This window comes from Mercenaria mercenaria, chromosome 3, assembly GCF_021730395.1.
Source record: "Mercenaria mercenaria strain notata chromosome 3, MADL_Memer_1, whole genome shotgun sequence".
NCBI classification, from domain to species: Eukaryota; Metazoa; Mollusca; class Bivalvia; order Venerida; family Veneridae; genus Mercenaria; species Mercenaria mercenaria.
The window spans coordinates 4779240-4806823 of NC_069363.1; the positions used below are offsets into that span (position 1 = coordinate 4779240).

Sequence of the window (27584 nt, forward strand, 5' to 3'; positions counted from 1 at the left end):
TTAGAAGGGGAGATAAATCAGTAATTAATGAAGTCTGCCAACTAATTTGCACCTTTTACAGGTTTGGACAGTGTGCCAGACAACCAGCATTTCTATATTCCCATTCAGCACTCTCAAATAATCAATGTACAAATGCAGAATCTAAGGAGAATGTTTCTATCACTGACAGATCATAAAATTCTATGAAAAAAAGGATTCATAGATCACAAAATTAATTCAATGATTTAGGATCCCTTAAAAATTGGGAGTGTAAATGGTCATATATCATCGAATATCTACATCTTCACTCAATTTTTTCAATTGTTGAAAAAGACAACATAGGCTGTTGTTTATTTTTTGTTTATTATTCTGATAAAACAAAAGTGTATAAAATTAAAATACAATATCACAGCTGTTTATCACATTTCCAAAATTTCTTAAGTAAATGCAAAATTTACAAATACAAGTCAAGAATGCTCTCACAAATTGGTAACTTAATCCGTCCAAATAACAGTCTGTTCTGGTTACAAATTAGTTTTTTTTAATATAAATTCTTTTCTTTAATGTCCAATTTCCAACATCTTTAAAGAAATGTTTTTTTTCTACAAAGTCTTGTTTTCAGTCAAAATGTTACTTAATTGCACATATCAGATCTCGTATGGTAATCTATTCTCCAGTTTTTGTGCTTGTTGCCTCAATCAGAGGATCATTTGATGACAGGATGGACTTCAGATCCTGAAAAGAAAATCACAAATGTTCATTTCTAAGAAATTAACAGAGGTATAATATTAAATCCTACTTCTAACACTTCAGTTGAATGAAAACTAATCCAAGAGAAACATTAAAATCAATTTTGTCAGTAAACAAACACTTTGCAGCAGAAATAATGATTGTTTTTGATTTGTTTAACACTATTTTTCAACAGTATTTCGGTTGCATGACCGCAGTCAACACATCTAATATTTATCCCCAATCTCATGCTAGTATTGGTATCTGCAAATATATATGACATTCTCCAATTTTGAAATGGTGTCTTTTTGCTTGTTTGTTTTGGGTTTAATGCCATTTTTTAACAGTATTTCAGTTATGTAACGGCAGGGTCTTTTTGCTGTTTGTAAATAAGCAATATTGCAGTTCCCCATAAACACATGTCTCCATGCACTTCATAAACTATAACTGATTACTGTTTATGGACTTTTTGTTTCTTACTTAAAATGATTTTCATAAAAAAAATAATATACATATATCAGACAAAAATGTCAAGAACTGCCTGAACCAGTGTTTAGTAATTAAAATGCCAAAATAACAGAATAGCTGACTGCAAAAGGTTTAAGAACACATCATAAAAACTTGTAAAAATCTAAAAAAAAGCTGTAAAGGTCAAAAATTAGATGAAAACATGTAACTAACATAGGAACACCGAGTAGAGTCAAAGAAAAACTTACTTAAATGTAATAACTATTTAAATAACCTTTTGTTAATTCTATTATTAAAATTTGACTGAAATCAGTTTTTAGGATAAATTTAGCCATGCATTTTATTTTTCTATGTAAATTCTTAGTATTTTATTACAATGTAAAGTAGATCTACTTCCACTTATTTTAAAGAATATTTCAACCGGAGTATCACTTGCAAAGTGAATTATATTTAACATAGTCAAACTTACCAAAGCTTTAAATGTTTTACAGGCTTGTATGATATCTTGTACGAGGGGGTGTTCAGCAAGTACTTTAAATGGTACTGGAGATAAACTCTCATCTCCTAGCTCCTGGTAAACACTGGCCAACTTTTCCTGAAAGCAGAAAACATTTTTACTATTTTAATGATGTATTCAAAATTTATCTATGACAATACTGAAATGAAAAGTTTTAATTGTATGACTATAGCTTACAATTTTTTTATGCCTTATTTCAAAATATTATTACCAAACCTTATTAAAACCTTCAGTGCACCAGTATGTAGTAAGAAGCTATCCCAAAAAGAACTTCAGGAAGTGCTGATTCTTTTTTAAAATCCAATTTGCATGCTATAAAAAAATATAGATTTACATGAACTTTATTTAGCAAATCTGCTGTAATTTTTCCAGTTTAATTTATTCACTAAATGTTGAATTCACAATGTGAAATTGGAAATGCATTTAGAGATACCATGTATATACTGATACACATTTTCCAAATCTTCCAAACAATAATTGATATCAGGACATCTGAAACTTGTTTATATAAGTGAATAGTTCTCACAAATATCCATTGTTTTAAGTACCTAAAATATATCTACCAAAATTTGAAATTTGCAAAAAAAAATTACTTCTTCACAATTGTTACTCCATATCTATATACATGTATATTTTCACAGTACTAATAAGAATGCTTTATGCAAGTAAAACTGATTCGACGCCGCCTCCTACACTTATTTTGGACCATGTAAAGATGGTAATGAATAGTTTCGAAACGATAAACAGAACACAGTGAATAGTGTGTTAAAGGACCCACAATATTGCACAACAGATTTTAGTGAATAAACAAACAAGAGGGCCATGATGGCCCTATATCGCTCACCTGTTATCATTGCACTTGAGGACAAAAAGGTCCTCAGAAAAAATATCGAAGTCCAAAGGACAGGAACAACAAAGGAAAGAAATTTAACCAAAAAGAAAAAAAAATCTTACAAGGTATAGATATGTCAAAATATACCTAAAAATTGGAGGTACCATCCATGTTGTACCACAGAAAAGTAGTCTCAGTTTTTCCCTACGGCCAATAAAAAAGTTACTAAAATAATATTTAAGACTAAATGTGAGTAATTAAACAGCTGTCTCGAGATGACACATGCCACGATGGCACTTGAATGAATAGTATGCGATGTTAGAGTTTAGGACCTTTGACTACGAGGGTCTGCGTGCACACATCGTCTACTGTGTCACATATCATGCATATTATTTAAAATCCATGCATAATGACAAAGATATGTCCGACATGCCCATCAATGCACTATCACATAAATATCTTTAACGTCTAAAGTGTGACCTTGACCTTTGAGCAACGACCTGGGTCTTGCGTGTGACATCGCTTATTGTGTACACATCATGCCAAGTTATTGTAAAATCCATCATCGATGACAAGATATGACCGGACACCCCATCATTCACTATCCTTTACGTCTAAGTGTGACTTGACCTTGAGTACGGACTGGGTCTGCGCATGCACGTCGTCTTACTGTGACACATCATGCAATTATTTGAATCCATCATCGATGACAAGATATGGACCGACACACCACATGCATATCCTTTAAGTCTAAGTGTGACCTTGACCTTTGAGCTACGACTGGGTCTTGCGCATGCACGTCGCTTACTGTAGTACACATTCATGCATAGTTATTTGAAATCCATCCATCGTGACAAAGATATGGACCGGACACGCCCATCAATGCACATCCTTAACGTCAAGTGTGACCTTGACCTTGAGCTACGACTGTCTTGCGCACGACGTCGCTACTGTGGTAACATCATGCAAGTTATTTGAAATCCATCCATCGATGACAAGTATGGAGGACAAAATGCGACAGACCGACAGACGTTCAAACTATATGCTCCTTCGGGCATAAAATAATTATAAGTGAACAAGAGATCTGCAAATAAATCTGTTGAAAAATGGAATTCAGATCGTATCTTCATTAGTTACGGGATATACCCATTAATTTGAAATAAAGGAGTAATCGAATAAAATCATACATAGTTATCTACCATTCTCAGTCCAACTAATAACAATAATGAAATTTCAAATAAGTCCTGTAAGCATTTACTGATATAAATCCATATTTATTACAATCAGGGGAGGTAATCAGATATAAAATAACTGAAACCTACGATTGGATCTGATTTGTCATGGAATCCAAAATTTATTGTTGTTGAAGATATTTTGGAAGTTTGTATCAAATAAAACCATAAATGAAGTCTCTATATGGCTGCAAAAGCCAAAATAGCCAATTTTGGACCTTTAAGGGGCCATAACTCTGGGAACCATGATGGAATCTGGCCAATCTTGTGGTGATACAAGTTGTGTGCAATTTTGGTTGGTTGAAATAAAATCATAAATGAAGCTGCTATTGTGCAGACAAGGTCAATATAGCCAATTTTGGCCCTTTCAGGGGCCATAACTCTGGAACCCATTATGGGATCTGGCCGGTTCAAGAAAGGAACCAAGATCTTATGGTGACACAAGTTTTGTGCAAGTTTGATTAAATTCAAATCATAAATGAAGCTGCTATTGTGCAGACAAGGTCAAAATAGCTAATTCCGGCCCTATCAGGGGCCATAACTCTGGAACCCATTACGGGATCTGGCCGGTTCAATAAAGGAACCAAGATCCTATGGTGACACAAGTTTTGTGCAAGTTTGGTTAAAATCGAATCATAAATGAAGCTGCTATTGTGCAGACAAGGTCAAAATAGCTGGTCAGGGGCCATAACTCTGGAACCCATAAGGGAATCTTGCCAGTTCCAGAAAGGAACCAAGATCTTATGGTGATACAAGTTGTGTGCAAGTTTGGTTAAAATCAAATCATAAATAAAGCTGCTATTGTGCAGACAAGGTCAAAATAGCTATTTTAGGGCCTTTCAGGGGCCATTACTCTGGAACCCATAATGGAATCTGGCCAGTTCCAGAAAGAAACCAAGATCTTATGGCAATACACGTTGTGTGCAAGTTTGGTAAAAATCAAATCATAAATAAAGCTGCTATTGTGCAGACAAGCTCAAAATAGCTAATTTTGGCCCTTTCAGGGGCCATAACTCTGGAACTCATAATGGGATCTGGCCAGTTCAAGAAAGGAATCGAGATCTTATGGTGATACAAGTTGTGTGCAAGTTTGGTTAAAATGAAATTATTAATGAAACCACTATCGTGCAGACAAGAAATTGTAAACGGACGCACGGACTGACGACAGACGAAGGGTGATCACAAAAGCTCACCTTGTCACTATGTGACAGGTGAGCTAAAAATGGCAAAAAGGAAACATCAAAAATGTATGTAATGCAAATTATTATGTGATATAAAACAATGTTATTTGTCATTCCTCTCCTTATTTGTAGAGCAATGTTTTCCAAATATCCAATGAAATTGTAGGAAATGACATTACCAGATCACGTGAAACTTTATCAGTAAATAGAAAACACTCATTACATTATGATAATAACAAGAGCTGTCTCCATAGGATGACACATGCCCCCGATGGCACTTTGAATGAATAGTTATGGCCGATGTTAGAGTTTAGGACCTTTGACCTACGGACCTGGGTCTTGCGCACGACACGTCATCTTACTGTGGTACACATTCATGCCCAATAATTTTAAAATCCATGCGTGAATGACAAAGATATGGACCGGACACGCCCATCAATGCACTATCATGAAATATGACCTTTAACGTCTAAGTGTGACCTTGACCTTTGACCTACAGACCTGGGTCTTGTGTGCGACATGTCGTCTTACTGTGGTACACATTCATGCCAAGTTATTTGAAAATCCATCCATGGATGACAAAGATATGGACCGGACACGAATGCACTACCATGAAAAATGACCTTTAACGTCTAAGTGTGACCTTGACCTTTGAGCTGGGTCTTGCGCACGACAGGACCGGACACGAATGCACTATCATGAAAAATGACCTTTAACGTCTGTGACCTTGACCTTTGAGCTGGGCCTTGTGCGCGACACGTCATCTTACTGTGGTACACATTCATGCAAAGTTATTTGAAAACCCATCCATTGGTGACAAAGATATGGACTGGACACGAAAATTGCGGACAGACTGACAGACTGTTCAAAAACTATATGCCTCCGAAATAATGGTTTCTGAGAACCACAACTCTGAAATAATTAACTTTCAGCATTTCCTCATTTCCAAACAAACTGCATTTATATGAAATTTTGTATGTACAGGGATCACCTACTCGCAATGTCAAGGTCATTGCAGGTAGAGGATTTGTATTGCATGGTAATACTTCTTTATCATGTTTATTCTTGACTGTTTCTAACAGTTTATAACATATATGATGTGTCTATGATGATAATTTGTAACCAGTCAGTCAGTAATGATTAGGTAATTTCTCATATTGCAGTAAATGTACTTCAGACACAACACTTGGCGGCGTCTTTGATGATGCATCAATGAATTTCCTTGTATTCATTTGTATTGCACATAACTGATCCTGACATGATTACATGAATTAGAAATTTTGGAAAGCTCAACTTTGGAAATAATATAAAAGAAAACCCTACCCTAGAGGTGGAATCTTCGGGATCAGCCGTGACGGAGAACCTGTGACTGTCCCCTTTAGCTGTCTCACCATGGTGAAGGACTCTATATAAGGCATCAAGGGGTACAACAGCATCTATAGCTTCAGCTGGGATATCCTCGGGAGGTGGAGGTGGGGTAATATCGTCAGGATCATCTGGTATGTCGGGACTGTGGAGAAAATGTTAAAGAATGAAAACACATAGCCTATGAATCAAAGGATTATGGTATGAAGAAAGATTTGTTATCAATAAACAACACTACAGTAATGTGGAAAGAAAATATTGCATAAACCATAATAGCTTTTGTTGCAAAAACTTGGTCTTACACCCCAAGGTGTAAGAAAACTTGTGCTTAATGACATAAATTATATTTATGTTGTAGATTCATGTTTTAATTCTTCTTTCCACATCAAACAGGATACAAATCAAATACCTTGATTCTTGCACTTTGTTCTATAGAGTTCTTAACAAGAGCTGTCACTATTAGTGACAAATGCTCCCCTGAAGCATGCCCAAGAATGCTACAGTTGTCAGCGCAAAAAAATGCCAGAGTGACCTTGACCTGACAAAACAGCAAAAATGTGCTGTAAAGAAAGTCATTTGTTTTATTTTATTTCTTCTGTTATTTGTATCATATGGTATCTCAGAAAAAGAATCTATCACTGAAAGAAATATCTTGCTCATGGGTACCTGTTTTTATGTTAACTCGGCAGACATTCTTATACTTTTATTTACCTGTTGACTACAGAGTCTGCCTTGGTGATGGGTTTCAATATCCTAGGCATATGGGTTCCTGACGCCACACTGAGGGCACGCATCAACCCTTCCTGGGCATTTCTTGTCGCACTAAAGTACAATAGCTGAAACACAAAATATGCATGTTCCTGATTAATCTAATATTAAAATATAAGTAAAAATACAAAAAAGCGATTTTCCCAGTAAACACATATTACATATTAAATGTTATGCATTAATATAAAGCGTAGGTTTGAAACATAATGTCATAAAAATGATAAATCTGCTTTGTTTATCTTATATATACATAAATATTTATTTTCAGAGTAAAGTAAATATGTAGAAAAGTGGAAACGGCAATCATCATTACCAATGTTTTTACCATTTATCAATATTCTTCAGGCGTTATAGAAATTATATTAAAAACATTACCTGACCCTTTTCTGACATTCAAACTAAGTGTCATGTAAAACAATTAAGTTAAATTAAGTCTGGGCAAGATTCAAACTTACCAACTGTCAGTAAGTGTTTGATAATTTACCCCTATACCAATATGCCTCCTTACAAAGTAAAGCCCCTATAATACCTACCATTCCTACATAATCCACTACAGGTGGAGTCCTATTATGTTCAGCAAATATATCAAACAACGCTGCTTTCAACATAGCTAGTCTAGCACAACTCTCATCTTCTGTGCTGAACCATAAGTTCATCTTAAAAACAGAATTGAAAAGATTATAATCTATATGCGTAAAAAGATGTCAGTGTTATAGTTAATAAAGGGTGACAACAAGCAAAGTGCTTAACATTTAATAGATTTGTTGCCTAGAAAGCCTGTATAAAGTTTTTATGGATATTGCTACATATTCTTTCTGCTGATGCAGTAAAAAGTGATAACTAAAAAAAAAGAATCAGCTAAAATCCTGTTTATTCTAGGACTCAATTTCATAAAACTACAAACCCGTGATAAGTTTTTTCCATTTAATAAATTATAATATCATGTAAACCAAAACATCATTCTAATTTAAGCATAGCAGATTCAATTCAGAATAAAATGGAGCAAAATGGTCATGTCCGCAGTAGTTTCAATAGTTAACAGCTATTGAAACTGAAAAATTCTCATACATGGAGACAACCAAGGGCATATAATGAAGAAAACCAATCCCCGTTGCGCCCCCGATTATTTATACTTACCAAGCACGCTCCTCTCGTGCTATGAAATAATACCAGGTACCCCGTTGGTACCGTAATAGAACCAGGTACTCCGTTAGTACCATAATAACACCAGGTACCCCAATGGTACCAAAATAACACCAGGTACCCCAATGGTACCATAATAACACCAGGTACCCCAATGGTACCATAATAACACCAGGTACCCCACTGGTACCAATATAGAACCACTGGCGCAACGTTGTGTAATTCCTACTAAACCTACTACGAAATATTCCTATAAAAATGGGGGAGTTACTATAAGAACGGCTAGCCCTTTTCGCTCTGGCCAGTTCTTAAACCAAAACCTAGTCCCAAAAAACTATAATGTTTTAGCCACATGAGGCCAATGCCTTCAAAGTTAACAGCTCTGACAGGCTTGGAGACTCATGTGTATGCAAAAGAGATTTTAATTATTGTATTTAATGCCCCTGTTCCTATCTGATACCCTCGATCGCCTCCAAGCATAAGAATTTTCCGCAGACACGACAAAGAAAGGAAAAGAAGATAATGAGAAGTTGAATGAAAAAGGAATGATTAAATCATATAACATGCATCAATAATATCAATAGACATGTATTTAACATGGATCAACAAATATGATTTTTTACGGTATTACTATAATATAGCACACATGAAGCTACACATAAATTGTTAGAGTTAATGTTTGTTCTATTTCAACCCTAAATTTATTTCAGTTCTCTTAGATACATGAAATATTTTCATAACATATATTCAAATATTGTCAGAGTTCCCATGGCGCGTAAAATTACTATTTCACTCGAGACTGTAGAAAACTTGTACACATAAACCTACAAGGCTGGCTTTCACACCACACTGAACTGATACTGTAATGTTTATCCAGACAAGATATATTCACCAGGTAACTCCAATTAGTTTAAGCTATTCAGTTCTGTATTGTTCCATATTTGGTTAACCACAATTCTGCAGCAGTTCAGCTGTATACGTAATTGGTGCGATAGCTTACATGTCTCATTTGTGTGCTTCCTGCCCGTTAAACAATGAACTGAAATATATAAGCAAACTGGGCGACAGAATAATTATGACAATCTTTATTAACACAAGGTAAAAATAAATCCTGGGTTTAACCAAATTAATATTAAATCTCGAGGGTGCGGTGGGTGGGTTTATGTTACTTCGACCTCTACAAAATCAGTTGTGCGCGACAACGTGGCGGTCACATGACTTTTTATACCGGTTTCTATCCCGTGAAATATCGCGAGTGTATCCATGGAAACGATCTAAGCGTCGCTTGGAATTATATATTACTTCCGTATATATGAAACTACCCTTCCAGAAAGAAATTGTAACCAGAATAAACTAGATTAATCGAAAATATTAATCTTTATTATTCTAGGACTCAATTTCATAAAACTACAAACCCGTGATAAGTTTTTTCCATTTAATAAATTATAATATCATGTAAACCAAAACATCATTCTAATTTAAGCATAGCAGATTCAATTCAGAATAAAATGGAGCAAAATGGTCATGTCCGCAGTAGTTTCAATAGTTAACAGCTATTGAAACTGAAAAATTCTCATACATGGAGACAACCAAGGGCATATAATGAAGAAAACCAATCCCCGTTGCGCCCCCGATTATTTATACTTACCAAGCACGCTCCTCTCGTGCTATGAAATAATACCAGGTACCCCGTTGGTACCGTAATAGAACCAGGTACTCCGTTAGTACCATAATAACACCAGGTACCCCAATGGTACCAAAATAACACCAGGTACCCCAATGGTACCATAATAACACCAGGTACCCCAATGGTACCATAATAACACCAGGTACCCCACTGGTACCAATATAGAACCACTGGCGCAACGTTGTGTAATTCCTACTAAACCTACTACGAAATATTCCTATAAAAATGGGGGAGTTACTATAAGAACGGCTAGCCCTTTTCGCTCTGGCCAGTTCTTAAACCAAAACCTAGTCCCAAAAAACTATAATGTTTTAGCCACATGAGGCCAATGCCTTCAAAGTTAACAGCTCTGACAGGCTTGGAGACTCATGTGTATGCAAAAGAGATTTTAATTATTGTATTTAATGCCCCTGTTCCTATCTGATACCCTCGATCGCCTCCAAGCATAAGAATTTTCCGCCACAAAATAAAAATAACATTAGATTTCTTAATATTTTTATTTCCCCAAAATTCTTACTTAAATCTGCTTGTATTTCCATTTTTCTTTGTTTTTCGTACATTCATTTTCCCGAGTAAGTTGTATTCATCCCGAACACACGGGACCATTTATAAATAAAGTACGGAAAAGCGAAGATGTCAGCAACCTATGCATTTATTTTGCATCAGTAGTTATCTCCCTCTAACTCGCGCGATCTGTCAAATCTGCACGTGTCAGTGTCTACGCATGCGTGGATCTAAAATTAGATGCATTTGGTTCCCGTTCCTGTTTAGCATAGCTGTGTAATGCGTACCCGATAAAGGAATCGAGAGTACATGTACATCGCGGAGAGTTATTTATAGTTTGATTTCGAGGTCATTGATGTTATTTACTTTTAAAATTATTTAGATAAAGTAGATCTAAATTATGCCGAAGACTCGTCGAAAAACTGAATTATCATAACGTTAAAGCTGCTATACTGATAATATTTTACGGTTTATTTCCATTTTTGATTTGAAATCTATAATGGACGTACATTAAAAGATATTGTGTTACAACCAGCTTTCTTTTTTGGGGGAGGGTTGGGTTATGGGTATATTTTATACGATCTTGTGACGTCCAAAAACGTATTTAGCATCCGAACGTTGTTTAAAATAACGTTATGTTAATGTGCAGAATAGTATACGTTTGATGATGTATATTGTTGCCTGTGTATTTCACTGTCTCTGTGAAATTGCTCATGATTAGATACCCAAAATCTATCGTGAAATACTGATATTCCATTACATTGTTTAAAGAACTGTAACCACATTTTAGATCCAGTTTTATCCCCTTATTCGCCCGGACATGATTGTAAGATTGTTTTATGCCGCAAGTAGAGTTTATCAGCCCAAAATGGTCTACCGACGGCGATAGCGCGGCAACAGAAATTTAATGACCCAATTAAGGACTGTATTTCTTTTAATGTTACTAACTTTTCGGACAAAATGATTTCAGTTTTTTGAACTACTTCAGTAATTTTTGTGAACGGGATTCGAACTTCCATTTTTTGAGAATCTAATTCTAAACCTAACATTACTTGAGTTGGGCTTTCGGTCTTCTCGTCGGCGAGAGGCACACCTGACTCTTGCATGACTGACTGAAATACGTGCATGACTGCTTTACAAACGTTTCCTTATTTTCACCGCCTAAAAAGTCGTCAAGATAATGTATCATGTGACTTGACTGCGTTCTTGTTTTAACACAAAATTCTAAAAAAGTATAAAAAAATTTCAAAAAGACTCGGAGAAATACTGCAGCCAAATGGTAAAGCTTTATCAAAAATATATTTTGTCCTTGAACTTGAACCCTAATAGCTCGTAATTGTCAGGATGAATAGGTAGCAACCTGAACGCGTTTTTTATGTCCATTTTGAAAAGATAACAGTTAAATCTCTAAATCTTGAATCATTTGAATCGCTTCATCGAACTCTGTGTATTTAACGGAGCATAATTTTGGGTCACTGAAATCATTTGTGGAGTGGCCTTCTGGATATGACAAGTGGTGGATTAACCTATATTCGTCAGGTGTTTTCTTGGGAATAATACCAATTGGTGTAATTTGAATGTTTTTAACAGAACTGCTATCAAATGGGCCACCAACTCGGCCAGCATCAATTTCTTTTTGAATTTAACGTTGAGCCACTTCCGATAATTGATAAATGGATTTAAGACTTTTTGACGTACGAGCTTGACGAGTCCCTATTTAAAACCATTCAAAAAGATGTTAGCATCAGAGGATTTATATTTTCTCAGCCAGAATTCTAACGCTTGGATTTTTATTGATGAATTAGCTAAGTTGACGTGTTTTTTCTTGCACTACAGGTTCATTCTCAATTTTTTCTTGCACCTCGGTGATTGCTAGGGTAGCCGCGCTGGCCACGCCATGACCCACGACCCCAAAAGGAATTACCAAAATATGCATGGTCTCCGGAATTTACGTTCGGTGACGTTTGTTGCACGGTTTGAGGTTTTGAACTTATATTGCAGTCAAGAATTGTATGAGAACGACCGCAATGGTAACAGACATGCTTGAACTTACAATTTTGCCAGTTGCATGTTCCTTTATTGAAAGGTAAACAAATATTTGCCGGTTTTTGTGCAACCGTGAACTGTTTTGAAATTTCATTTCCGAGTGGCATACATCTTATCCAAAGATCATGGTTGATTATAGCCCACGACGACGGTACTATTGATTGGCGCATGCGAAATTGTTGATCATACACTTTCCAAAATTTTTCACCGTGACGCGACGCACATTCACGGATTATAAAAAGGTATTGTCAAAGCTCGTGGATTTTATGTGGATGAGCTGTTAAGTAAATTAACATGTATATAATGAAAGAATCTGTCCAGCGTTCTACTGAGCCGATATCATCTCTACATTCCTTTGGACGGCATTTTATGGTGCCGTTATTTGATAACCTTAAAGTACTACCGGCAGTAAATTCGGCAAGATCCACCGCACCCTTCAAGAGTAAAGATAAATTCACAAATTCGCCTTTACAAATTTTTTGTTTTAGGCTGGAGGGAACGTGTAGAGCAATATCATCTTGAGCTAAGCGTGCGACGTTATAACCTTGTAACAACAGATTATCAGAGTTTGATGTTAGGTCCAATACCGACCTCATGTACGTTTTGTCGCCATTATACGCTTGCTGTTGCTCACTGCTGATAAAGCTTTGGTTCGAATTCGACCTGGCACTGACGGTCGCAGAGTTTTCTGACGAGTTAGCGCTATCATGCCCGCTAGGCTTCTCAGCATTAACATGTTCTCTATTTTGAATATCATGCGATATTTGTGAGGCCCGAATAATTTGTTCAAAATCAATTAGATTACCTGAATCCGGGTCTGTTCCGTCATCCATGGCAGGTTGTCGGCGTTTCTCCCGACCGGCTCCACTACTGGTGGGCTCTATTGTATCCGCTCTGGGCCGTTTTCTTAGGCCTTGTCTCGTTTCTCCCTGCCCTGTTCCCCCCTGTGCCATCGTCCCGGGTCTGCGTCTCAAATTTATCCGTTTTCCTCTCCCTCTACCCGGCATTGCTACCAACTTGCTTAATTTATGTTACTTCGACCTCTACAAAATCAGTTGTGCGCGACAACGTGGCGGTCACATGACTTTTTATACCGGTTTCTATCCCGTGAAATATCGCGAGTGTATCCATGGAAACGATCTAAGCGTCGCTTGGAATTATATATTACTTCCGTATATATGAAACTACCCTTCCAGAAAGAAATTGTAACCAGAATAAACTAGATTAATCGAAAATATTAATCTTTATTATTTGTGTCATAATTATCATAAACTTTTCTTATGCAGAGCATACCCTATCATACTGTTCCCTGGTCACAAAGCCAGTAGATTTCTGGTCCATATCCTTGAACCTGGCCAGGGTGTCGAGCAGTTCTGACTGGGTGGGGACAGGAATGGGCATGACTAAAGCTATCAAGAATCTTCTCCAGTCTACATACTCATTGTCTGAGGAGGATCCATTAGCTATATCTTGTATCTGAAAAAATTCCAAGAAACCAAAACTTGTATAAACATAATTATTGCAGAGCCTATACAATCTGGACATGAATTTCAAATTCTGAATAGTCATGCATTCAGTGGGCTATTCTGAGTCTTTCATTTAAACATAAAAATTCTCTTCTGATTTTAATAGCTTGTTAATATCTTTTTTGAATCCCTAATGAAAACTTACACTTGCAAACACCACACTATGTATTCTTCCTAGAAAAACTAGTATTGATACCTTATGACTACCTTATGACTCATGACTTCAGAAAGTTTGAATCTGAGACAATATCATATCCTACAACACTTCAATAGGCATTACCCCTCCGACCAAGTTTAACTGTATTTCAATGGTTACTGATGTTTTTACCTTTTTACTGGTCTACAATAAGCAGTTACTGTAGTATAAATTATAACCATATTCTGCAAGTCCTCTAATTCTTAAATTATTATATGTGGTTTAAGGTAGTTCTGCACGTTTGGATCAAAATTTTTTCTACAATGTAGAATTTGATTAAACTCCAATTTTTCAAAACTTCAAAATATACCTAGAAAATTCAGCAAATAAAAAAGATAGTGTCGTGTGCTAGATTTTTTGCTAGGCTGGTTTGAAAAATTTGGACCTCACGCAATATTTCATAATGGGAGTCTATGGGAAAATCATAACTTTCATAACATTTTCGCGAATAGAATTTTTTCTACAATGTAGATTTTGATGAAACTTCTCACAATTGTAAATAAACACATGGCCTATAATTTGGTGAAATAAAATGTATAGGTCCGTGTGCTTACTTTTGAGATATTTTACCATGATTAAAGGGAACCGGGCATTTCACGTTAATTTTAAGAAATTATTTTGATTTTATTAACGTGTCATATATTTTAATATCATATTTCGACTTTAGAAATATAGCAACAATGCCATTATAACAAATTTACTCACATGTTTCGATTAATTCATAAACTGATTTTCATTTCCGTACGCCGAGTCCAGGCTTTAATCTACGTTTTCCGGATAAATGACGTTACGCCATCACTTCCGGTTTTTCAAACGTGCAGAACTACCTTAACACAGATCAATTTGCAATTTATAGAATACCAAAAGAATGACCTGATGCAGACACAGACATTATTGCTAGCGTACCTGCTGTTGTGTGATGTTGAGCCAGACTTCAGGAAGTTGTTCCATACCATGTGTAACAGCCACCATATTCTCAAATGTTTCCATGAACGCCCTGTTTGACATGACACCCGTTGGTGCTGTTGTTGCAAACTGCAAAAAAATTACCATTTTAAGTTCACTTTAAGTCTATACAGATTTCTAGTCAGATAGGTACAATTAGTTCAGGTTAAAAAATTAGTAGAATTTTTGGATGGCAATTTCTCATTGAAATGCTTATGGATTAAATGGAGTGAAATGTCTCTTTTGTAAATTGTGCATTTTCTGATCATATTTTGAAGAAGCATCATCATTAGAACAGAATAATCTATTGAAAGTTTAGTACTTCCAATTATACTGGATCTATGATCCTGCATATTTATATAAAATGCACTACTGCCTTAATGGGTTTTTGTAACATTAAAACTAATAGTCATAAGTTATAACAGCACTGTGAAAAAGTCTGAATTTTCTTGGTCCAGGAAATTCCAAAATTCCAAACAAAATTTAAATAGTAATTCATTTTTCTATTCAAAATTTGATATCCACAAATTCACTACCCAACAAAATAACCACTTTCAATGAATCCATGAAATGTGATGCCTAGGAATATATTTATTATAGATTAACTATAAATACAAACCTGTGAGTATAAGTTCATTAGTTGTGCCACTGTGAAGCAGTCTGATGTTGGTATCTCAATCTCCTTCTCAGGGGGCAGTGGTGTTGGTGTCTTCAGTACTGCAAGATCCTAGAAAAGAAACAACTTTAAATTTCAGAAAAACATCCTCAACAAATACTGACAAAAGTAAAAGCCTTCTGCAACAGTTAATTTGATTCTACATCTATTTCTTAACAGGTTTCATCACAATTTCCCACTTCAGAAACTGTATGACAAACACATGTTTCCCAAATCGCTATGCAATGGTCAATGTGTTTAAAAAGTACATGTTTCCTGATGCACAGCCTTCCACACTCATTAACCTTTAGCCTGCTAAATTTTTAAAATGGACTGGTCCATCATTCAATTTAAGCAATACCATTTATTATTCGAAGGGGTGTTCACTGAATATTTACTGACTGAATAGCGAACAGTACAGACCAAGATCAGCCTGCATGGATGTGCAGGCTGATCTTGGTCTGCACTGGTCACAAAGGCAAAACCACTTGCCATCAGCAGGCTAAAGGTTAAAATTTGTCTATTTCAATGAAATTTGTGAAGAATTTATTCCATAAAGATATTGTCTAGTGTTCAATATGATTTCCCTTTGATCACTTGATACACTTTTCCTTATATAGTACATTCAAACCAATGCTAAACACACCAGGACCTACAGACCACAACACTCAGTTCTGAGTACAATATCTGCAGTATATTTTTAACCTGTGAATGAAGGCCACTTATAGTCATCATATCAATGTTTGGCTATATTTTGAAATTCAACAACAGTAAAAACCTGACTTGAAATTCTTCAAACTGATATTTGAAAGGGAATTTTATGTTATTATCAAGGAAATTTATTCCACAAATTGTTTTTTTTATTACAACAGTCAAAGTGTATTACAAACTTACTGAATATTTGCAAAGAAATAACATAGAAATCATAGTAGTGATAAGACAAAGTATTTTACCATGATTTATTAAAACAGAAAAGTGAAAGAAAAAAGGGGGAAAAACAAAGGCAAACAACAAAGACCCGTGAATAAAGTGATGCAAGATTTGGATAAAATATAAACATCACAGAGAGACAGAGGCTTACATAGCACTGGTCCAACATTATGACATCCTAACAAATTAAACAAGGTTAAAATATTTTTTCTAGCATTCCAAAGCTATCTCAAATGAAAATCATGACTTTTTTCAGAAATATGTTTAGTTAGAGACAAAATTAACCCACAATTTAAAAACAAATTCAGATAAATTCTCTACAATGCAGACTGAAAACCAAACCATCACTAGAAACATGTTTTCCTTTATACTTGATAGGGACACAAGTTAACATGAAATTATCATCTAAGTAACTCCCCTATCAACTATTCTGTGATAAGCTGTTTAAGAAGGAAGTCCTGACGATACCGTACTAGTTACTGTTTGAACAGAATGTCTTTGTATCCCTCACACCCTCCTATTCCCTTCACCCACCCCCATCCTTACCTCCTGTTACAAGTACTACATGCATACCTCGTTAAGAAGGAAGTCCTGTTGCTGTAGAACAAGCTGCTGTTTGATCTTTGTTTTGTTCTCAATGGCATTTCTAACTATCTCTGACATGTGGTCAATACTGAAATGAACAACATACCCCTTACAATTTTACAAAATATCTTTTTTGGCAGTTTTATTCAACTTTCAAAGACAAAGAAAATAGTTGGTTTTATGTGAATCTTTGAATTGCAAAATGTTTTAGGTATGAATAATGAATAGAAAACCCACATTGGAACATTGCCTAGCAATAAATACAAAAACAATGCATTTTACGACTGAAAAGAATGATCTCCACACATTTATTTCAACAGCTGTGAACAGTACTCAGAAATTTTGTATTAAGACCTGTCAAAAGATAAACAGTACACACAAATTTTGTACTAAGACCTGTCAAAAGATAAATTTAATCTTCTTAAAATGTTTGCTGTAAATAAATTTCAAGATGATTTAATTAAAATGCTTACTTTTGTATTAATCTTAAATCACTGGAAAACTAGAGATGCTTTTGAGAAAAGCGTATGTCTCCCACAACTGCCTTATCAGACTTTCAGTGCTTTGATTATAACACAACTGCCTTATCAGACTTTCAGTGCTTTGATTATAAAAAAAAAACAAGTTTCAAGGGCCATTATTTCGAAGTGCCTGGACCGATTAGGCTAGTTATCGGACTTGGCTGAGCACTTATTGGCAAACACATTTTGTTCAAGTTTGATGAAGATCGGATGAGAAATGTTTGACTTAGAGTGCAGACAAGCTTTGTGACAGACACACACACAGACTGGAGTAAATCATTATGTCTCCCACACCAATGTGTGGTGGGAGACATAATTAATTAATTTCTATCAACAATCTTTTTGGTCTGCTATATTTGTGATGTTATATATTTATCTCCCTTCTAAACATAGTTAAAATGTAAATTGTTTACTGGAATAGATATAACCTGTTACCTTTCCATTTCTTTCAGATATCTGGCTCCCAGCCAATCATTCTTGTCCTTGAAAGCATTGTCAGCCTTGTTTTTGAGGTCCTGTAGCACAGCGGACGCTGTTATTTTGATAAGCTCCATCCTCTTTCTACATGCCTGCTCCTCCTCCTGGATGGCAAAGAAATATTCCTGCTTCATACGGTCTCTCACATCCTTCTTCTGTTTATCTTCCTCTGATTCTGGCTCTGATGCTGAAATGTTAATAATGACACGATTTAGTTCAGCATGTAACCTAGGTTCAGTATGACCCATTTGGGAATGCAAAAAAAGTTGTCCTCATTCACAGACAAAATGAACTGCAAATGTTTACATCAGAAAAAAAAACAAATGTTTTTTTAAATGGGATGTTATGCATAGATTTGTCTCTATTTTTTTTTTAATAAAGATTTTAGAGAAAGTTAGCCCTTTTATGTAAACTCTGTATATATGCTCAGTGAAGACTTTATAACCTTTTGACATGGACTTGTGCCTCAGTTAATGACTACTTTAGAAGAAGCATTTCTATTTCAATTTTATGGATTAAATGAGAAAAGAACTCTTCTAACATACGTGGTTGTGGAGTTGAAGCAGTTTCATCTTTCTTGCCTCCTTTCTTTGGAGATGGACTACGACTCTTCTTGCCTTTGCCTTTTGGTTTTGTTTTAGCTGCAGCAGCTGCAAGAGCAAGTTCCTTCTGTTTCTCAGCTTCCTTCAATCTTTCTGCCTCGTCAGCGGCTTCCCTAGCTGCTTCCTCCGCTGACATCTGGCCAAGAAACACAACAGTTATACATATATACATACACACTTTATGATTTTATAATATATCAGCGTTTCCAGTGATGATAGGACTAAACTAGCATAGGGTGTTTGTAGATCTCAAAAAGATCTGACTGGATATATTTGAACATGGTTGTGCGGATCTACAAACAACTAGCACTTTGTATTTATTCCAAATAATCTATAATTTTTTACATGAATTCCCCTACATAACTGAATGAATTCCTGCATTTATCTTAAAGAAATTATTTTGTAAAATGTAAAGAAACTGGACAGTTAATTTCAAAAAGTATATATGATTCCCTTTTACATAAACACAAATTTATTACACACTTTAATGTGAACAAATTTTACACTGACAAAATTTTAAAAATATCTGACAAAGTAAGAATGTATGTGCAGTTTCAAACACACACTACATTCATATGAAAACAAAGGAAATGGAAAAAAACAACATCAAATACTGTGAAATCATTATTTTTGTTGAGGACTAATTTTTGTGGATTGCCTTACTGAATTCACAAAATTAAACCCCAATGAAATAGAACTGCCCCCCACCCTCATTTTGTGTTTAAAAAGATAAAATCCACAAATTCATATCCCCTTGAATTATCACATAAGTCCTCTGTGTTCATAAACTAAAATAATTTAATGCTGCCTTATAAATGTTCTTTAAATCTATTTAAATTCTTTTCAGTAATCTGAAGTGATAGTAAATAAAATAGATACAAAAATGTCATAATTATTAAGCAAAAAACAAGTGGAAACTGAGTGCACAACTTACTGATGTACAACTGTACTTCAATAGGTCATTATATGAACAAAGTTCATACTTCTGTAAGCATAATGTATAAAATTCATTTTGAAAATTCATAAAAGTTTAAAAATCCTGCTTTACCTGGAAGAAAGAAGTATTTATAGAATTAATTCCTAAATCATTTAAAAGTCAGTCCTGTCTATAAAGACCACAAATGGGACAGCTGAAAGGCGGCTTGTATTTCGGCAGATGGTGTTCACTTACATGTTAAAATATACTCTTAAATGTTTTAAACGGAACTGATGTGGTTTTAGAGCCAAGTTGTCTCTTTTCACATGTGGTCATAAGCACAGGTTTGACTTGTGAAATTTATTTTAGGTACTAGTATACATAGAGGATAAATAAGATAATAATACAAGAACAAAAAAAATGTATACACATACACAAAATTAGATTAAATTTTTCAAATAATGTATAAATGTACACTGATACTACTGGAACTCAGCTAGATATTTTGTTACTTACAATATTTGATAGATTAGTAAGTCCAGTATGGAAAGCATTGAAAATGAGTTTCTCATCAGGATCCTCTGGTGGTACCGGACTCTCATAACCTTCTTCTCTCTTCTTTTTATCTTTGGATTTAGCAGCTGCAGCAGCTTTCTGGTTCTCATCCGCTGATGTGGGTCGACGGGGAACCAGTGGGATCCTGTGCAAAAATAGTACACTCTTGATAAGAAAACACAAAGTACATATGAAAACAAAACTTCCTTTACATATTGTTGAATAGAACGTTGAGACAGCTGAATCCCTAAAACACAGACACCTCTCCAAAGTGAACAGCTGTCTTGGTCCAAAGTAAGTCCTTTCTACTATATTTAACTGTTCTACATCAGAAACCACTTTAAAAGTAGATTTTCCTTTAGTCCTGAGCTTGTTCCATTTAGAGGCACAAAAGTGACTATTACGTTGGTAAAACCTGTATCTTTAGCCCTTACCATGCTGGACATGATTGATTCTGCTTTTGTGACCAGTGTAGATCATGATCAGCCTGCACATCTGTGCAGTCTGATCATGATCTGCACTGTTCGCTTTTCAGTCAGTATGTTTTTGGTATGCACCCCTTTTAATAGTTAATGATACTGTCCAAATTGGAAGATGGACAAGTTCATTATAGAAATTTAGCATGGTATGGGTTAACACATTTTTTACTTTACAGAATTTGTAAATATTTCTGCTATATGATCTATAAATTTCCCATCATCATCAGTATTTCAGCACATACATTTATCCAGAATATTTGACAGGAGTGTAAAGCAATAACTAAAGCTGCTGTTACTAACTCTCTAGTCAATTCATGGTAATCAAAAAGGCTGTATTTTTCCAGAAAAAAAAAAATTCATATAAAATTGGAAAATGTCACCTCTGTGAGCTGTTGGTGAAAGTGTTTTAAAGGAAGTACATATAAAACAGACAAAGAAGTGAAAATAAGTGTGGAGAAATTCTTAAAAGAATATCTGGAGCAATGATATATTTCTATCTTCTTCCCAGAGAATATGAAGTGTATTTACATGAATGAAACTATTATAATAATCCATTTGAGCTGCATCCGTGCAGCCTGCGCAGGCTGGTCTGGATCCATGCTGGTCGCAAACCCACTATGTTGATTTTCCCATTGTGTGGCTCATTTATATATTCATAAATGCTTCCTAAATACCCATCCTGTATCAGTCAATACTGAGATTGAGACTTCAACATGTATGCCTAAATGCCTGCCTATGTAGTCAAAGTTCTGTCCTCCATAACATATATTTAATTTTTGACAATGATTTTACAGTTTCATTTGGAAAGTGTACAGCTAAAATGTATAAAACAATTATGTCCTTAATTATTACATCTCAGACATGTATAAAATTAAAGAATATCTATATTGCTAGTACAAGTATGAAAGCTCAACTCTTCATTCTGTATTTAGAAGAGCGCTAATTGTTTCAAAACACTATGCAATCATATTTTAGTTACATCTAAATTTACTGCAGACAATCGTAGTCTTGTCTGACTGCATATTATACCATTGTCTATTTTCATGCTCACATGAAGTCCAACTAGGCATCATATCACTTTCATTTCATTTCAGTCAGGGGAGGTAACTAGTCACAGATTGGGACCAGCTTACATGCATCAAACAGTGATATAATATGTGAAGTGTTTTAACTTTAAATTTATGTAACATGCACAAAAAGCACAAATCATAACGCAAATGTGACTAATATGAACAAATATCAAACTAAATAAACTTGAATACTAAGTTTATGAAACTGAACATGAGAAAACAACAATGCCTGCCTTCTGTGAACCTCTTCCAGTTCAGAGTCAAAATCTTCCACCAATCCCAACCCTACACAGCTAAACAGTTAATACACAAATGGAAAAAATAGAATAATTTTCACTAAACTCATACTGCAAACAGTCTACATTCAAAAAGCTCCAAAGGCATGCACCTTCAACTACTTAACTTTAAAAGTAATACATTTCTTCTTTGGAGTTGAAACTAACAAAAAATTTCATTCTCATTTAATATCTAGCAGATCTCAAATTGTACAACATAGATTTGATAATGAACCCTATAGAAATATTCAATGCAAACTAAGAAAAAGTTAGAACGTTTTAGCAAAATGTTGTTTTTCATTATACTACCATTCATTTCAAACTTACAGACTTAGAAATCTGCAAAAAAAATGTACACGTATATGTAGATCTGTACAGTGTTTCAGTCTGAAAATTCAGAAGATTTAACAGCACCAGCTTAAAACACCCAAAATAAATCTACTACTAAACTACCTATACTTACATGCAGCTAAACGTGTTTGCTAAAGGTAAACTATATAACTGTACCTTTTGCCAGCTTCAGTCGGAAGGTTTTGAACCTCAGCAGGTTTGTCTTTTTCCTTGCTCTTATCTCTTTTCTTTGCAGACGGTGTCCTTGACCTGGATTTACTTCCCTTTGGAGATTTCTCTCTCGGAGATTTACTGCGGCTGCCTTTGGGAGAGCGTGGTGACTTGGATCTGTCAGATTTGCCGGTACCTGGTCTGGAATTTGAGGGAGGTGTCTGCTGGCCTTCACTTGGTGATTTTTCTGGGGAACCAGGTCTCTCAACAGGCAACTACATGAAAAACACAAAATATGCTGATGTATTATGGGAATAAAATGCTTAGTATTTCATATTTACATTTCAGAACTATATCTTGCTTACACAGTAGCAGTCAGTAAGCCTTAAATGCTCAGTTTATATATGCAATACTTACAGGATCACCTTAATCAACTTGACAACTTTCCTACTTCTTACTGATGTGGAAGACTGATTTTGACAAAATGTTATCTATCAATGCAGATAGCATAGGTGTCTTATGCTGGGATCAATCATTAGTTGATGAATCATGTTTTTAAAGTCTGACATTTTATAATGAGAAAGAAGTACTATTTTTTTGAGACAATTTATTACCTCAACCAGGGGCAATCTGATATAGTTTGGATTGAGTTCATCCGGAATTTCACCTTCCATTCCTCTGTAGTAATCTTTCATCATTCTGACAGTATCCTGGAACCTGTCAACTTCTGCCTGCATTAAGGTAATATAAAAATTACTCAATACGCCAAGTCTATCATCTAGCCAACCGTCATTCATTACTGTCTCACGCTCGTTCTCAGCTTGTTCTTTACGCTCATCGCAGATGTTCCAGAGACGTTCACGGAGATCGTCGACACGTTGATGTAATTCCATTTTGGTTTCATCATCATCTCTCATATCATCAGGTATTTCATTATACTCCTGAAGATAATTAAAACAGATGTACTAAGATCTCCATGAAAATCCACACATTGCGGACAATAATAATATCAAAAGCAAAACTGTTTTAAAAATGTAGCAATGCAATTTTTTTGGGAATTCTGATTTTTAATACATAAATGTTTATCAAATTTGGAAGTTCTGTTATTTAAATAACAAGAACTGAAATGGAAGAATTAATAACTTTAAAATGAAAAAGAATATGTATGTCTTTAATACACGTACCTTCTGAAACTGTGAAACAAACTCTTGCTTATGGTCTGGTCTTCTCAAATATGCCAAGAAATCTTTCCTATAACAGAAAAAAAAATCATTCCAATGTCAAATATCACTTGAATAGCTGTAGCCATCATTTCTCTCAACACCAGCAACAGGTTGCAAACCTTCTTTTCATGCTAATATATTCAGTCTTATCAGGAATATAGTCTATAATACCGATTCATCATAAAGTGCGAAAAGGGCAATATACCTGACTTTTCCAATGAAAAGAGTCATAACTGAGAACTATGAAAATGACAAAACATTTAAGAAAGCAACCAATACTACATCTAATAACCTGTACAGTAATGAGAAGATTCAATGAGTAGAAAGACCAAAGGCCTTCTTCCTCTTTTCGTTACATATAATTCAGGATAATTCTCACCTGATTTGGTAGAAATATCTATAGATATTTTCTCTTTCATCTCTAATTTTCCTGAAGACAAACTTCCCATTCTTGATGTACATGTTCTCAACATGCTCCCAATGGTCTGCCAATACTTTAGCCAGATTCTGCAAAAAGTAATTTACACTGCTTTTACAATCAGTATGAAGAGATATCACATTAATTTTGATCCTTTAACCAAACAAAACACTTGTACATTTCTTATGCATTTAAAGAGTTTGTTGCATGCACTAAATTTTTCAATCTTTAGACAAGTTACCACCAACTTATCAAGCATCTCCTAAAAAGGCTAACTCTGATGAAAATGAAAAATATTAATATATAATTGAACACACTGGAAACAAAAAATTACATTGCTGGACCTTTTATTAATCTATCAAATCTATGATTTTATACAGGTAACTTATAATGTAAAGATAGAAATGTGTACAGACCAAAGCTAAAAATATTATGTCAACAAAAATAAGTGAAAAGTTGATCATCCAGTTACAATTCTGCACAAAAAGACACCCTTTTGAAATAACATGCTTGCAAATAATCAAGTAATAGATATTGATAAGTATGTACCTCATTAATGAACTGATCAACAAACTCCCATTCCTCTGACCCTGGCTGAGGTGGGGGTGGTCCTGCTGGTACCTCTGGCTCAGGCTCGGGTTCTGGCTCAGGTGTTTTGGCTTTCTTTCCAGATCCTTTCTTAGACTTAGGTGATGAACCTAGCAAACAGAGTTTAATCCTTAAATTTTCGTATAAAAAATAGGATAGGAAATATAATGTCCTATATGATAAAAAGAAACAATCACAATATATTAAAACTTCATAGATTTGTTTTCTCTTGCGATTTTATGCTTCCTTTTGAATACTAATTTTCCAACGTAAGAACAAAGTAAATAATTATATTAAATGAAATTACTGAATTTGCATTGCCATAAAACCAGGTTTTCAACATTTGACCCTAACAACCAAACATTTAGTTCAAAGCTAGGTGACTATAACAGACTGCTTTACAACAAATTGACTATATGTCAATCTGAAATATACTACATGTACTTGACCAGAAACCCCATAGAATTCCACCTTGTTACCAAATCTGGCCAGATAATTACACATCCAAATGCAATAACCACAGTTATCAATGAAATTTAGTTCACGTTTTTCACAAAATATGGCTAAAAAGTCTAAAATAACTTCCATTTATTAACTGATTACCTCTGCTCTTTTTAGCACTATCCCCTTTGCTACTTGCTCCACGTTTAGGTGAACCACTCTTGTCTCTTTTCTTGTCCTTGTCTTTTGGAGACTTGCTGCGAGATTCCTTCGAGGAAGATCGTGAACCTTTCTTCCCTGAGCCTAAATAATGAAGACTAAATTAATGGTTTTTCATCTTTTGAGTTGCAGTAACAAGAAGTTAACATAGAAGATAACTTTTTATTTATTTCTTTTTGAAAAGGAACTGATCACTGAGAATTCCATACAACTAACATAAAATCCATAAGATATATGTCACTCTGAAGATGGGGTTTAATTTTTATTGGTTTCATTTCTACTAATATTTGTAAAAGCTGCTATTTGTTCAGAATTCTCATCAAAGCAAATAATAACAATCTTGCTGACTTTTACATGTAAAAACAAAAATGATACCAAAATGCATAACATACAGTATTTTATCCTCTGAAAACTGTGCTGTAAAAAAAACACTAACCGCTATTACAGAAGACAACTTTTACACCATTTTCTAGCATTAGAAACATTGTGAAAAGTCTTTAAGAGATATACCTTTTCTAGAAGATGGTCTACTACTCTTTTTCTCCTCCTCTGGTGGTGTTTTAGGAGGCTCTGGTGGGGGTGCTGGGGGCTGAAGAGAGAAATTTTTTAACAATTACATTAACTGGTACTTTTTCTTGGCTCCCTTCATTATGGTACAGCCAGTTTCTAACATATCAATATACCATTTACAGAAACTAGTAACACAATGTTCAAAGAACTCTGACATATTAAAGAAAGAATTTAGAAGCTTAGCACTACAAGTTACTAAATGAACTGTATGTGCATGTTTAAGCAGCATGATGAAAGTGGATTCTAAACAACAAGGGTAAATTCCACTTAAATATATGCATGTTAATGTGGGAGGTATACTACAGAAGGTGAAGCTGGATTGTTTATTACATGTTTTTCAGTGAATTATTAAAATATTAGAGTGAAGTATATCTGGTAATTTCACAGTGAAAAATATCAAAGTAAGAAACTAAAAATGGTAAATTTACTCAAAACATGAAATAAAAAGAAAATTTGTTTGTTTTACATGCAAGATCAAAATATCTTTCATTTGTAAAGACCATACCTTACATTTTCACTCGTGGCTATTATAGTGGCTAATCTACTCGTGAAAATATTGCAAGTGATATTCAACTGTGAAAGACACCTCAATCTTACACTTAAACAAACAAATCGAGGGCTGTGCACGAAACTATTGTATCTTGTTCTTTATTTATATACAGTTACAATAGTTTCGCGCCCGGCCCATGAAATATTGTCTGTATCTAAAATCCCTGTATCTGGAATCCGTTCAAAGACTGTATTCAGAAAGATCTTTTTCTTTATGCTGAGATTATTAAATGAGCCGTGCCATGTGAAAACCAACATAGTGGGTTTGCGACCAGCATGGATCCAGATCAGCCTGCATATCTGCGCAGTCTGGTCAGGATCCATGCTGTTCGCTAACGGTTTCTCTAATTTCAATAGGCTTTGAAAGCAAACAGCATGGATCCTGACCAGACTGCGTGGATGCGCAGGCTGATCTGGATCCATGCTGGTCGCAAAGCCACTATGTTGGTTTTCTCATGGCACGGCTCAAATAAGTTTCACAATTAAAAAGTGAAACAGATCTCTTACCTCCTCTTTCTTCTCTTCCACAGTCTCTGTTTGTTCAACAGGTTGTGCAGAACTCTCCTGATCTTTTCCTTGTAACTATAGAATATAGATCAATCATGAGATGCTACAGCCACACAGTTATGCTTGTTCGTTTAGTTTGTGAGTTAAGCTGCAGTTTTTATCAATATAATGTTATAACCAGTTATGTAATAGTAACCTACAAAAAATATTATTTCATTGGTAACTAGTAACTTAATCTCCACCTAAGTAACAGATGGTTTATACACATTAATCAGATGTGAAAGACAATTCACTAACTTACGGGGAAATGCCAAGAGTCAAATGGAAAAAGCGAACAAACATCTTTATCCAAGTTTGTCTCTAGATTACTAGCATGTGTACAGAG

At 34.9% G+C, this 27584-nt stretch overlaps 1 protein-coding gene and 1 long non-coding RNA gene across 4 annotated transcripts in view; both read right to left on the reverse strand.

Moving 5' to 3' along the window:
* Positions 1-323: 323 nt before the first annotated feature.
* LOC123525549 (sperm flagellar protein 2-like) overlaps positions 324-27584 on the reverse strand; it is a 49780-nt gene continuing 22519 nt past the window's right edge. For 2 of the 3 annotated variants that reach the window (XM_053537772.1, XM_053537770.1), the window contains 21 exons: positions 27200-27274; positions 26084-26162; positions 25517-25657; positions 24875-25023; positions 24287-24414; positions 23869-23935; positions 23299-23625; positions 22691-22959; positions 22142-22201; positions 20321-20504; positions 18832-19024; positions 18245-18473; positions 17277-17376; positions 15738-15845; positions 15080-15208; positions 13745-13927; positions 7605-7727; positions 7015-7139; positions 6262-6448; positions 1646-1771; positions 324-714 (listed from right to left, as the gene is read on the reverse strand). In XM_053537772.1, the coding sequence (XP_053393747.1) occupies positions 646-714; positions 1646-1771; positions 6262-6448; positions 7015-7139; positions 7605-7727; positions 13745-13927; positions 15080-15208; positions 15738-15845; positions 17277-17376; positions 18245-18473; positions 18832-19024; positions 20321-20504; positions 22142-22201; positions 22691-22959; positions 23299-23625; positions 23869-23935; positions 24287-24414; positions 24875-25023; positions 25517-25657; positions 26084-26162; positions 27200-27274 (3051 nt within the window). In that variant the 3' untranslated portion in view covers positions 324-645. The remainder of the gene's footprint in view (positions 715-1645; positions 1772-6261; positions 6449-7014; positions 7140-7604; positions 7728-13744; positions 13928-15079; positions 15209-15737; positions 15846-17276; positions 17377-18244; positions 18474-18831; positions 19025-20320; positions 20505-22141; positions 22202-22690; positions 22960-23298; positions 23626-23868; positions 23936-24286; positions 24415-24874; positions 25024-25516; positions 25658-26083; positions 26163-27199; positions 27275-27584) is intronic. The other variant, XM_053537771.1, reaches the window with a different exon arrangement.
* LOC123561715 (uncharacterized) lies at positions 7982-13697 on the reverse strand. The gene is made up of 2 exons (XR_006688494.2): positions 10419-13697; positions 7982-9253 (listed from the first exon to the last, which is right to left on the reverse strand). It is a non-coding gene; the product is annotated as an uncharacterized LOC123561715 (long non-coding RNA).